The sequence below is a fragment of the Lagenorhynchus albirostris genome, chromosome X (assembly GCF_949774975.1).
Source record: "Lagenorhynchus albirostris chromosome X, mLagAlb1.1, whole genome shotgun sequence".
NCBI classification, from domain to species: Eukaryota; Metazoa; Chordata; class Mammalia; order Artiodactyla; family Delphinidae; genus Lagenorhynchus; species Lagenorhynchus albirostris.
In genome coordinates, this window is record NC_083116.1 from 101,642,132 (window position 1) to 101,655,142 (window position 13,011).

The 13,011-nt window shown below is 41.8% G+C and overlaps 1 protein-coding gene across 1 annotated transcript in view; it reads left to right on the top strand.

Moving 5' to 3' along the window:
• The first annotated feature begins 2,160 nt into the window (after positions 1-2,160).
• Positions 2,161-13,011, top strand: part of TMEM47 (transmembrane protein 47) — a 29,293-nt gene continuing 18,442 nt past the window's right edge. Inside the window, exon 1 of the mRNA XM_060138003.1 lies at positions 2,161-2,522. Within this exon, the coding sequence (XP_059993986.1) occupies positions 2,297-2,522 (226 nt within the window). The 5' untranslated portion in view covers positions 2,161-2,296. The remainder of the gene's footprint in view (positions 2,523-13,011) is intronic.

Below are 13,011 nucleotides of genomic sequence, written 5' to 3' on the forward strand. Positions count from 1 at the left end.
AAGGATGGAGTTGTTCAAGTAAGCAGTTTAGTACAAGCCGGAAAAACGAAGCAAGGGGAGGGTGGGGCCGGAGGAGGAAGGAAGCCCAAACTAGATGGAACGAAGATAAAGAAAATACTGGCAGACTGGGACTGGAACTTATTAAAGGGCAAGTGATAGAACTTGGAGAACAAAAAGATAACTTTGAGGGCATAGTCAAGAAATATTCTTAAAAATTATTTTCAAATGTACCTTATAAATCCACGAACATATATCCAGGTAAAAGAAAGATATTCCAAGCCTGGTCCTCCCTATTAATCGTCCTGGTTTATAACTTTGCAGTGTTCCATTAGGAACTGTTTTCAAGGATAAGCATGTAAGCTTCTTTCTCCTTGGAAGGTTGGGAGGCCAAGAATCCTGTTGGAAGTTAGAGGTTCCGGAGCTCAGAGTGCTCTAGCATTCTTTGTTAAGTGCGGTAAATATCACGATGGAGAGGTAGGGGAACAAATGTAAGAAAACAATGGGTTTTTATTTCACATTGAGTTGGTTCTTATTCTCGTCATTTGACACTAACTCAACTGTTTCTTGCATTCAAAATGTTGCTTCGGTCAAAATGTAGTCAGCCCTATGGAAAGGTGATTAGAAGAAAAGAAACTGTTATCCGCAAAAAGTATGAACTCCCGCAGCGTTGAGGATGGTGTTTCATTAAAAGAGAGAAGGCATTTCTTCCATTCTTCAGATCTTAACCACTATTTTGGGGTTTCTTCCCAACTTTTTCAGACAGTGAAAGATCTGGGAACACCCCTACCCCCAATGAACTATCAATAAGTTGTTTCTTTTATAGGAAAAAGGGCAAGTAGTCAGAGATACAGGAGACAGATAACCTACCAATCACAAGCTGAACTATAGTCAGTTACAAATTGCAAATTCAGTTTCAATGGGAGTTTAATCCTCATGTACAGGGGGAAAAAAATAGAGCGTCTCCTTAAAAACAGAGACAAGGTCGAACTGGGCTGAATCCTTAGCCCCAAGCACACAGTAAATATGCGTAGATTCATTACTTAAAGATATGCCACTTTTCCTATGCCAGGCCCTGGGCTAGGTCTTCGGGGCACAGGAAAAGGTTAATGCAATGGAGGGATTCAGATCCCACTTGGCATAATGTAAAGCCGAATGAATAAAGGTTTTAAATAACGTACAAAGAACACAGCAGCGGGGAAGCAAGTACGGTTTACATCACATTTGGTGGGAGCTCTCATTCCCATTTTAGCTCCTGCGTTCTTTCGTTTCACGCCGCCCTTCCTAGGGGGCGCGAAAGGAGGCGAGCCCAGAGAATAGAAGCCGCAGTAGGCCGGCGGGGAAAGTTAGGAAACAGGGAAAACTGGCGGGAGGGGGCGGGGGGGGGGAAGAGATCGCGTCCAAGACTGCGTCCATCCTGAGTTTGAAAAGAGAACAAAATGCCTTTTGTCACTTTTCTCCACCTTCTTCCAAATCCCCCCGGGATGAGAAATTGGCGGGGCGGGAGGGGGTGTGTTACATCGCTGAGAGAGAACCTCTCTTTGCTCCAATGGCCACAGCCCAAGAAACCTAGGAATCTACAGCTGACGCCTTCTAGAAAAGGACCCACCCCAGCTCGCTAAGAAAAGGAAATCCACGTGACGGGAGGGGGTGGGGGCGGGAAGCCAGGCGACCCCGGAGCGAGCGCGGCCAGGGGCGGGGCCGGGGGCCGGGCAGCTTCGAGGAATTGCCCCGCGCAGCGGTTCTGGGGCGGAGGGCTCGCATGGGGCTATGTGGGCGCAGCACACTAGGGTAGAGGACTCAATGCGCGCGCACAGCGCACGGTGGGCAGAGAGAGAGCGGACCCATTCCGCGCGCACCGGGCAGGGGTGGGGCGGCCGCAAGCCTCTCGCGCCGGGAGCCTGGAGCCAGGAGCCGGAGCCTGACGTCGGCCCGGGTGCTGACCGCTGCCCCTCCCCGCTCGGCACCGCCTCCCGCAGCCGGGGAGGGGCCGGGGCGGAGCGAGCGAGCGGGGCAGCGCCGGGGCGGAGCGGGCGCGGGCAGAGCGCTGCGCGGGGCCGGCGGCGAAGGTCCACGGCGGGAACGGCGTCGCTGCGGCTACCTACGACCCGGTCCCCGGCCGGCCGCCCCTCAGATCCACCTTCGTGGCGCGGCGGAAAGCGCGCGGATCCCCGAGGGAGCGAGTCCACGCGCGCGGCGGCTCGGCTGCTTCCCTCCGTGGGAGGTCGGGCTCCCGGCTCTCCGGACCCGCCTGGCATCCTAGTCTCCGGCGGGGCGGGCCGGCTGCGGCGCCCGGGACATGGCTTCGGCGGGCAGCGGCATGGAGGAGGTGCGCGTGTCGGTGCTGACCCCGCTGAAGCTGGTCGGGCTGGTGTGCATCTTCCTGGCACTGTGTCTGGACCTGGGGGCCGTGCTGAGCCCGGCCTGGGTCACGGCCGACCACCAGTACTACCTGTCCCTGTGGGAGTCCTGCCGGAAACCCGCCAGCTTGGACATCTGGCACTGCGAGTCCACACTCAGCAGCGGTGAGGGCCCGGCGCGCCGCGACCCCTGCCTCCCGCCCCGGACCTCCCCGCGCCCCGCTGCCTGGACAGCTACCGCCTCTACCCGCCTCTCCTTGTGTGTCCCCCACCCTAGTCCGCCCCCTCCATCCTGGCCCTTCGCGGATCCTCGGGCTCCAGCCAACTCCCTGATCTCCACCCCTCACCTCTCCCCAATCCCGGTCGCCAAACCCAGTACAATGTCCCACGCCCTCTCCTCCCGTGGCCATTCCTCGGGCTCTGGAGTAACACGTATGCTATTTTGGGTAATTGTTATCATTTAAGGCGAGAACCATGTGGCTGTGTTGAAAATGCAACGCCTTCCACACCCGCGTTAAAAAAGACACAAGCAAAAGCGCCCCAACTCCCATCAGGATGCTGTGGGTTCTGTCTGCCTTCCCCACTTCTCTCTCAAGGAGGAATGTGCCTGAGTTTACCTCTGAGTGCCCCCGTTTCTGTCTGTTCTACTCCACTTTACCTGGGTTTTCCCGTGAGTTTCGGTTTGGATTTTAGTTCCTTAAATTTTTGAGCGATGTGAAGAGTTGGGAGAGGGACAGGCTTTAATTTCCTTGCCTTTTTTGGTGACGCCGTCCTTGGTTGAGAGTTGCTCTTCTTTCTTTCCCACTCCAGATGCCTCTTCAGTCCTCCAGATCTTTCTTGCTCTTCTGCATGAGGTACTCACAGATGCCTGGAAAGTTGTGGCTTATTCAGCCAGCCCTGGAAACAGCAAAGGGATGGGGTGGACGACGGAGAATTAGGTAGTCACGGAGGGCCTTTACAAACACTTTACTCTCTCCTTGAGCCCCGGTTGCCTTCCCCTGCCCTCCCAATGTTACGCCCTTAGCAGAAATCTGACAACTTCCGATTTCTTGCTGCAAACCCCTATTCCTCGCTAATCTTGATTCTTGAGCTGCTGGTGTCAGTGCAGAGAAAGGGGAATAAAAGGCAGAAGACCAGGCTGTGATTTTATACACTTACACGCGCACCCCTGAGAAACTCATTAAATTCCTTCGTGACAGTTCCCTGTCTTCTCTGGGACTATTTATAAAGCCTTACTGGAAACGTGTCAAGTTCCAGGCAAGTTGAAATAGGACAAAGAGCCACAAAAATCAGATTTGCTTTTGTCTTTGGTTTCTTGTTATAAAAGAAATTAGTGCACTTGGTTTAGTTTCTTCCATAAATTTGTCTGTTTACAAAAGGCTTTTTCTTTGATATTACCTCAAAATTTCTATTGAAGGATTTCGTCTTTGTTGCTTAATTTACTGTGGAGGGGACTGGTTGGCAGCGGGAGGTCAACATTTAGGTCTTTTAATTCTTTCAGGGTTGGTTGTTTACAACTAAAGATAAAATAAATTGGTAAAATGCCTTTCTTCAGTAACCAGGGGATCCAAATAAACTTTGGAGAAAATATGCTTTCTTTCCCCTCTCCAATAGAAATGGAAATTTATGTAGGAATGCCAGCTCCAGCACGTCTCCTTAGCAACGTGAATCTTTTGCCCCTTTTTCTCTGTCTCCTGAAATAATAGCCCCCTGATTGCATAAAGACTTTTCAGATAGGTAGGAGAAACAAGCTTCAACTCCCATTTTCTTTTCAGGCCCGTATCCTTTTCTCTCGGCCAGGAATGTGGGGAATGGGGAGAAGCCAGCTCGAGTTTGTGGCGCGTCTGCAGTGTTTGCTAATCTTTCCTTCATTGCCTCCATACCCATTTATCTTTGCTTTTTTCCTCTCTAAGCACAAGCTTAATGCAAATATAGTTGTAATAGGACTCTGCAAGGTAAAAATCGGAGGCTGGTACAGCTTCTGATTTTTTCTTCTAAACCCGTTATTCTACCCTCTTGCTGAAACTCATACTGCAGCATTTATTTCTTGTTGCGTTCCTGAAAATAAAATAGTTTTCCTCCTAGAAAAAGTACACTTCAGAAGCAAATTGGGCTGGTGGAAATGGTTTTGTTGGAGGCTATCTGGAACAAGTTATTGACTTTCTTTATGGTAGTAGCAGTTCATTTTTCCTCCCCAAGGTGGTGGTGGACGGGGAGGATGCAGGAGGAAAGGAAACAAAATCTGGAAAATCGCTCATCTCCCCACTTTACAAAGTCTATTTTCTTACAGTGTTCGGTGCACTTGAAGCTTCTGTGCACCAGTATTCTGAAACAAGGGGGAAGCTTGAAGTGAAACGAACAATGTTTTCCTTGCCCGTTCCAAAGGGCAGGCAGCTTTTCTCAGTCTGTTTGCTGTGTTGAATAGCAGAAAGCAGGGAGGGAAATGTCTTCTCTGAAGATTTTAAGAGATCCACTTCTTTGTCTCGAAATGAATTACCTCAGGAGGAACCACCAAGGACAGTTTTACTGAAGGCCCTTTACCAGCATCTTCAGGGCTTAATTAAAAACCTTTGTCTTAATTAGAATTGAAACTGCCGTGAAGAGGCAAGCTTGTAAATACAGAAGGGAAATTTCAGGAATGTTTCTACCGATGACAATATGTCCTACTTAGGCCCAGTTCCTAGGGAAACTTTCCCCATAGCCATTATTTTTAAAGCCGCATTTTAATTTTGGTACCAAATGTGCATCGTTTGCCGCTTATAACCTGTTTTATGGTTTTAAGCAAAAGCAGCAGAACCATTCCTTTTGTGTCCTGGTGTATTGTAGGTTGCGTCAGCACTTCTAGTACGAACCAGTAATCCGGGTGTCAGTCAACTGTAATGCTTTTCTCCGGTGTCCCAATTCAGTGTATGGGGGACTATCCAGGCATTCATCCTTAAGCTGTAAATTTCCCAAAAAGACAAATGAGAAAATGGCTAATAGACTGTCATTCGCGGTGGAAACAGGAAAAAAATAAATTAATTAAGTATGCTTGTTAGGAAGTTTAGAATAGGAAGTACTCACATGGCTGCTGGCCACAGAATTTCTAAGGATGATTTTGGCAGCCTTTTAATACATCTTAAATATTATTTTTAAATGATAGTAATGTTTTAGACTTTTGCTTAGTCGCATTTAGTTTTGATAACTTTTTTCCTAGAATATAATTACAGGGTTTCACAGCCATAGCAATTATAAGAGAATCCTTAGTACAAATAGGATTACTCAAGTGTATATAGAAAGCTGACACCCTAAACTTGACTTCAAATGTACTGTATAACCTCTAGGGTAATTTTATACTTCTTTAAAATTTATAAATACGTAGCTATTTCATATAAATCAGATTGCTTTTTTGACGTCTGTGTTATTTACTGACTAAGCAAAATGTAAGGGTGTGCAGATGGCCAAATGAACACAATTTACTGAGAGTAATTTTGGGATATAACAAGTGGCATTTATCCAGCTTTCCATCCACAAAATACTTGATTAAATAGTTGGTTCCTTTTTCAAGGAATATTAACATTAGCGCACTGTCCTAAAAATAGCTGCATTTGTAACGAGTCACTGGCAGTTTTGAAATGGCAGTGTGCTGTAGGCTAATAACAGGTGAATATTATTATTTTCAGTTGACAAGGGGTTCTTTTAAGAGTGCTTTGTATGTAGCTCATTTTTTAAAAACTGTGATATAAAAATCCACTTTAAAAGGCATTATAAGAAAACCTGTCTTGGGTGGTAGTTTAAGATAAACGGAACTGCCTAAACACCTGCAAATCTTAGAAAATCTGAGATACAGTGATTCTGAGTTCAGATGTGTATCATCTGTGCATATTTTGAATCCATATCTTAATTGGGAAACGTAATTTCATTGGAAAACTTTGCAATGTGATTTACTCCACGGAAAGTTCAGCTTATTGCTTGAAATGAGTTGATATTGATGCATGTTTACAAATAACTCAGCAAGCCTGGAGGTCACAACAGTTATACTCTATTCTCGTTTCCTAAGAAAGAACAGAAGTAGAACAAATGGAATTTTTTTTAACCTATACAGCGTAGACTGGTGGAAAATTATTCAAAGAGCAGCACTTAGCACCAAAACTTTCTTGATTAATAATCCAGAGAAAACCCAGTATAACATTTAAAGATCTTGATGATGATTTCCTTTTAAGGTCTCCTAAGACTCTGAAGTTCCCCAGATTGATTTTTACAAAGGACATTTTAATCTGTGGGCAGATATAATTCCTCTTTTGTTCACATTTGTAGAATGATTGTAATCTCCAGGGAGCCATTTAGATCAATCTTTGTCAGCTAAGGGATTTGATGAATATGTGAGAAGCCTGGCCTTTCATAAAACCTTTCAAAACAAAACCAAAACAAACAAAAGCATATCTCAAGCAATAGATTTTGCCCGCTGTCAGGAATAAATTTGAAGAATCACTTTCAGGTTTCTGTTTAATACTAAGCCCACTTAGTGAGACCGCAAAGTACTACTGGATATATTAGTGAAAAGGATTTTAGGTGCTCCAAAATAAGTCCCTGGATTATATTACCTAAATATCACAGTAAACTTCTTTATGAACTCTGATAAATTATAACATAATCCTCTAGGAGGGCAGAGTAGTGTTGTGAAGAATATATGAGGCTTTGGATTCAAACTGCCCTGAACTTGACCACTTACCAATCATATGACCTCATACAGCTTACTGTCATCAGATGATTTGTCATGAAGATTAAATATGCAAACATACCTGCTCATTAGGGTTGCATTTCTTCCTTATATATTCAGAGAAGCAAACCCAAAGTGATAATTTTTTTCAATAATTGAGGACTTTTTCCTCCTTAAGTGGTAAACTTTTTTTGCATTGAATGATGAAGTGTGTTGTTAGTCTCAAATTTAAATTTTGATATGTACTTCCCAGCATTTAACAGTGCTCTTGGTAAATCATGATCACAAATTTATTGTCTAATAGCTACCTTTTATTCAGTACTACTCCAGGCCAGACATCTCTATTATTCCCAGTGTTGAATAAACTTGCAGTTTAGCTAATGTTATCTCTATATATTATTGAGGAGACCAGGTATTTTTGTAAGTTTACCAAGTTCTCAATCAGTGGTAGGGACAGGTTTTCTCCAAGAGTGTTCCAGTTATTAATGCTGGAAAACAAACCAACCCCAAAGTTAGTGGTGTCAAATGACAGTTATTTTTTTATGCTCATGACTTTTGTGGGTCAGGAATTCAGATAGGGCATAATGAGGATGGCTTGTCTCTGCTCCAGGATGTGTGGAGCTGGAGCTGAGGGTGATTTGAATGGCTGGAAACTAGAACATCTGGAACTGCAGGATCTTCTTCCAAATGGTTTCATGGGGTTTGACTTATTGTTGGGAATGGCTGGGAGGCTGGACTCAGCTGGGACTGGCCTTTCTAGCATGATGGTCTCAGCATAGTTGGACTTCTTTTCTTACAGGATGAGTAGTTTTGCTGAGAGCAAGGGTTCAAAGAGAACCAGTCTCTGTCTAAAGCAGCCTGGGAAATCACAGAGGAGCCATATGTATAGTCCAGATTCCAGGGGAGGAGAATTGGGCTCTACTTCTTGATGGAGCAGTGGCAAGGTCACATTGTAGAAGAGCATGTAGGATAGGAAATGCTCTTGGGCCACATGTGCAAGTATAGTCTGACACTGGAGTCTAGCCGGAAATCTGCATTCTTTCTTTATTGCCTCTGAAGAACCAAGACAACTACATAGCTTCTTTCTTTAAGAACTTTGAATCAATTGTATAAATAACATTTGGCTGGGGCAAAAACTGCCCTCAACCAACACATGGCTTTAATGATTAGTCGCTTGTATGGGATTACTCTAGATTTGGAATCAAATGACCTCAAAAACTTAACCTGTCTACAAAATAGAGAACGTTTTTCTCTCTATATATTCAACCTTAGGTCATTTTTGGATTATAGTCTCAAATGATCAAGGATCAAACTGATTAAGAATCTGAACTCTTAATTTGCTACTTCATGATAAAATTTTAGCCTTTCTTAGAAGGTTTTGTATGAGTCTGACAAGATGGTTTGTACATGAACACTAAAATGTAACAATTCCATACAGGAGCCAAGTTTTGTAGTGCTAGAAAGGTATGAGAATTGCAGGGATGTTTTTTGTTTGCTTGTTTTTTCACTACTTTAATAACATGATTCTTCTCTTGATAATTGCCCATATGTTGAGTCACAGAATCACAGCACATTTGGAGTAGAAAAGATTTTAAAAAATAATCCTGCCCGATTAAATTTATTGCATGGACAAGAAAAATAAGGCAAGACAGAATATTAAAGACTCAATAGAGAGATTGTACTTAGCCATAGTATTTTTGCAGGGTGGGTTTTCAGAATTTCCAGTAATATTGCAGATAACTATCTCTTGGTATTTGAAGGATTGTTGAATACTATCATGTACGGAATTTTCGATGAAGAAGTTAAGGACTGCATGTGAAACAGCTGTCTACTTTTTAGAAGATTATTTATCATCCAAGATTTGATTTCCCATAGAATTTAAAGAGTCTTCAAATAGACTCATTTATGTTGACAAGTCCATTAAGTTTTAGATGTTTTTTATCATCAAATTTTACATTGTTACCGTGGCTAGTCCTTAAAAATCAATGAAAACTTCTTTTTCTTTAAGTTTCTCTATGATAGGGTTCTTTAAAACAACTGCTTGATTTTAAGTTGAAAAACACTTCCAAAAGTCTGTGGAAGCCAGCCATGTAAGTTTCTTAACTTGATTATATGCATATAAATTTCACTGGATCAACTTATTACTGCATTCTGACTTTATTTTTTTTTAAAGATACATTTATTTATCAAGAGACTGATTTTTCCTATCAACTTATTACTGCATTCTGGGGGACTTCCCTGGTGACACAGTGGTTAAGAATCAGCCTGCCTATGCAGGGGACACAGGTTCGCTCCCTGGTCCGGGAAGATCCCACATGCTGCGGAGCAACTAAGCCCATGCGCCACAATTACTGAGCCTGCGCACCACAACTACTGAAGCCCATGCGCCCTAGAGCCCACATGCCACAACTACTGAGCCCGTGTGCTGCAACTACTGAAGCCTGCGCGCCTAGAGCCCATGCTTCACAACAAGAGAAGCCACCACAATGAGAAGCCCGCGCACTGCAATGAAGAGTAGCCCCCGCTCGCTGCAACTAGAGAAAGCCCACACGCAGCAGTGGATTCCCAACACAGCCAAAAAATAAATAAAGATTAAAACAAAAACAAAAAACACTTATTATTGCGTTCTGGCTTTATTTTTTTTTTTTAAGATACACTTATTTATGAGACAGATTTTTCCTTAAGCAGAATTTCATCCTCACATGTCAAAGGCATGGACAGTTAAATCTTACCAGTCTTTTTAAAGTATTGGATCATCTCCCTTGAAAATTAGACAAGGACACCTTCCTTACCCTTTTTTGCTCCTATATTTGTTTGGGATTTTGAGACATAAGTAGACCATCAATTTTCTGTTCTATTGTAGTCTTGCCTTTGGCACCAAAGACTCCTATTAATAAAACAAAACAAAACTAAACAAACAATAACCCCTACAAAAATGAAGCATCCATGGTTTCCAGAAAACCAGGAAAAAAATATCTAGATCATTTTTATCTCTACCAGCTTATTAACTGTTGTGAGATTTAAAATGATAGTTTTAATGAGCCATGTTTCAAGATAAGGTCACAAATATTGATCGTCTTTTCAAAATATATGCGTATTAGGCAAAAAGATGTTAAAAAAATAGAAGTTGGGACTCCGAGTCACATATTCTCTATGCATGAAAAGGCACATCCACAAAAGGACTCAAATTTCCATCAGAAGGAGTTTTATTTCTGTCATGTTTTATGGTCCTGAAACCAAATGTTCATCATAATGCATAGTGCTTTGTGAAGGCAACCTGGAGTCTTTTCCTAGCACTAGTAGGTGACTTAAAGAGAGATAGAAATGTCCCAGGAGGCCTTTTTCTATCTTCTCGTATGTATCCAAGTAGTTAACTTCATTGAAACATATTCATTGATTTCCTAGCAGGGAGTAAGCATTGTCCTGGTACAAAATCAGCTAGTCGTTCTGGTGGTGAGAGCAAGGTGATGAATGAAAGTTTCTTTTAAACAAATTAATGAAATAATACAAATGTACGAAGTACTATAAAGGAGGAAATAAATATAAATTCACCTTCTGCAGGGGGGTAGAAGAAGGGCTCTCATCTAAAGAAGCTTGCTAACAGGGAACTGGTGGGGGCACTAGCTTGCCAAATTTATCCCTCCATATTTACTGGGGGGTGTTTTAATACTGATCGTGGGTGACTGGCTGGCTGCCTTCCATCTGCTCTTTATTATTAGCTACGCTAAACCCATCACAAAAGCTTTTTAGTTGCTTAGAGGCAGGTCACCCACTCCTAGTCTTGGCATGGGTTTTCTTCTCGTTTTTCCAAATAACCAAGTTTTCCAAATTGTAACCTTCTTAGGTTTTTTCCAAAGAGTAGAGAAGAACAATGTTTGATGTAACAAACACATCACAAGTTTATATATGTACTATGATTAGGAATTACTATTGAGAAGTACCAGTACCCATTAGATAATACTAGTTACCATCAAATGCTAACGAAATCTTTAATATAATACTTGGTAAGAAACAGCAGCCATTAGCAGTGATGGTGTCTTTCTTTTTTGTCTAAATACTGAAACATACTTTAATAGCAGGGCTTTGGCTAAGCAGTGTATACAATGGTTTTATTTGGGGAAAAAACCACTATGTTATGGTGTTTAGATGATAAATTACATTTCCCCAAATTTTCTGTGATAGAATTCTGTGAAGCAGCTAAAGTGCCCCTTTATTTGTAAAGAAAAAAGTATGTGTGTTCTTCAAACATCAACACAAAACAACTCAGAAGTCTTGAATGAAATTGTCATGGATTGAAAATTAATAACCTGTTTGGCACTCTTGGACCCCCAGAATTTTCCAAAATTTTGGTAAAATTGACCTGCACTTTGGTCATTAAAATTGTTGCATTATGTATTTGGATGGTTACCTGGGGTAATTTATGTGCTTAAAATCAGGTTGGCGCTGTATTTCTGACACATTTTTTTATCCATAAATGGGCCTAAAGAGTGAGACTTAAATCATATTGTTGCCAACTTAACATGGGTTTTATAGTAGGTGCTTCTCTGACATTCCACTTGACTGTGTGCAGCTCGGTGTACACAGTGTCTATACTGTTTGTCATTTTATGAAAGACGTAGTTGTTTGCCATAAATATTTGTTTGCATGTGAATGTTAGTTTTGATATTAGTTGTTTGAAAAAGGAGATGGTCATTTTAATTATTGAAATGAGAATCCGGATTCTTCTTTTGGCTGCCTTTGCTTGTGTCTGTATCCCATGGAACAGTGGAAAATTAACGCAATGCTGACGGATTTAGGTCAGGATGCAACTTAGCCAAGAAAACTAAGTTTAAACTCACTCACAAATGGTTCCGATTTTCCACTTCATCTGCCACATGCAGAGTAACTTTAAGGAGAACTTGTGGATGGCTTGTGAGATAGCGTCAAGATGACAGAAAAGATTACTCTTCTAGGTTGAGTAGTGAATGATTTTGATTGCAGTTATGGATATCATTTTGGTGAATATTCTTTTGGAGAATCCAAAGGTAAAAATATAAGTGCCTTTCTGGCACATTTCAGTGTGATTATAAAAGTTATGAAAATCAATATTTTACTTTCTGATGAGAATTATAGGAATAGTGAGAATTGTGCATTAAAATATTAGAATACACTCGGGGAAGTACCACCCACTCCTGCTGTGGGACTTGAATTTATAAGGTTAAAAATGTATTTCTTCATTGCTTTTTAATTATATCTAATTTCCTAGAAGAAGTGACAATTGTGTGCTCAAGGATTTACATACAGTAGAACTAATCTCAGCGTATAAACAATACCTGCAGAGGTAAATAAATTAGCCAGTGTCTGATGAGTTAAAGGTTTTGAAATGAGACGGGTGGAGGAAAGCTTTAGGCACTGGTGTGGTACACTGACCTTGGCTCAAAAGTGTGGAAAATGTATCATCATTTAGATTTTGCTTTTCCTGAAAATCAGAAGTAAATTTTGACCGTGAATTCCCCAAGGGAATGTGAATTCTCCAATTTGGCAGTTATAATGTGGCCCATAGAATTTTCATAATGCAGTAGCAATTTCAGGCCAGTCTCATGTATTAGATTGTAAAGTAAGTCAGCACAATTCTGCAGAATACTAAAGCATTTATAGACATTGGAAACTGTGGCACCCGCTAATAAAAATACTTAGAAAGAGGATTTGAATTTAGTTCCTGAGTTGCACATTAATGTTGGACTTGATGTTTTGACATATGGACTGCCCAATTTTTGTTCTGTAGCTGCGGGGGAAAGTATAACATTGTGTGTTTGTCTTTTATCTATATATATTTATTTATTTTAATTATTTTTTTCCTTTTTCCTTTTATCTTTTTTCTGTTAGAGAAAGCTGTCATAGGGAAGCACATACTTATCTTTAGCCTTGGCTTTTGTAGGTACAGTTCCAATGCATCCGGTGTGTCACTGTGTCAGT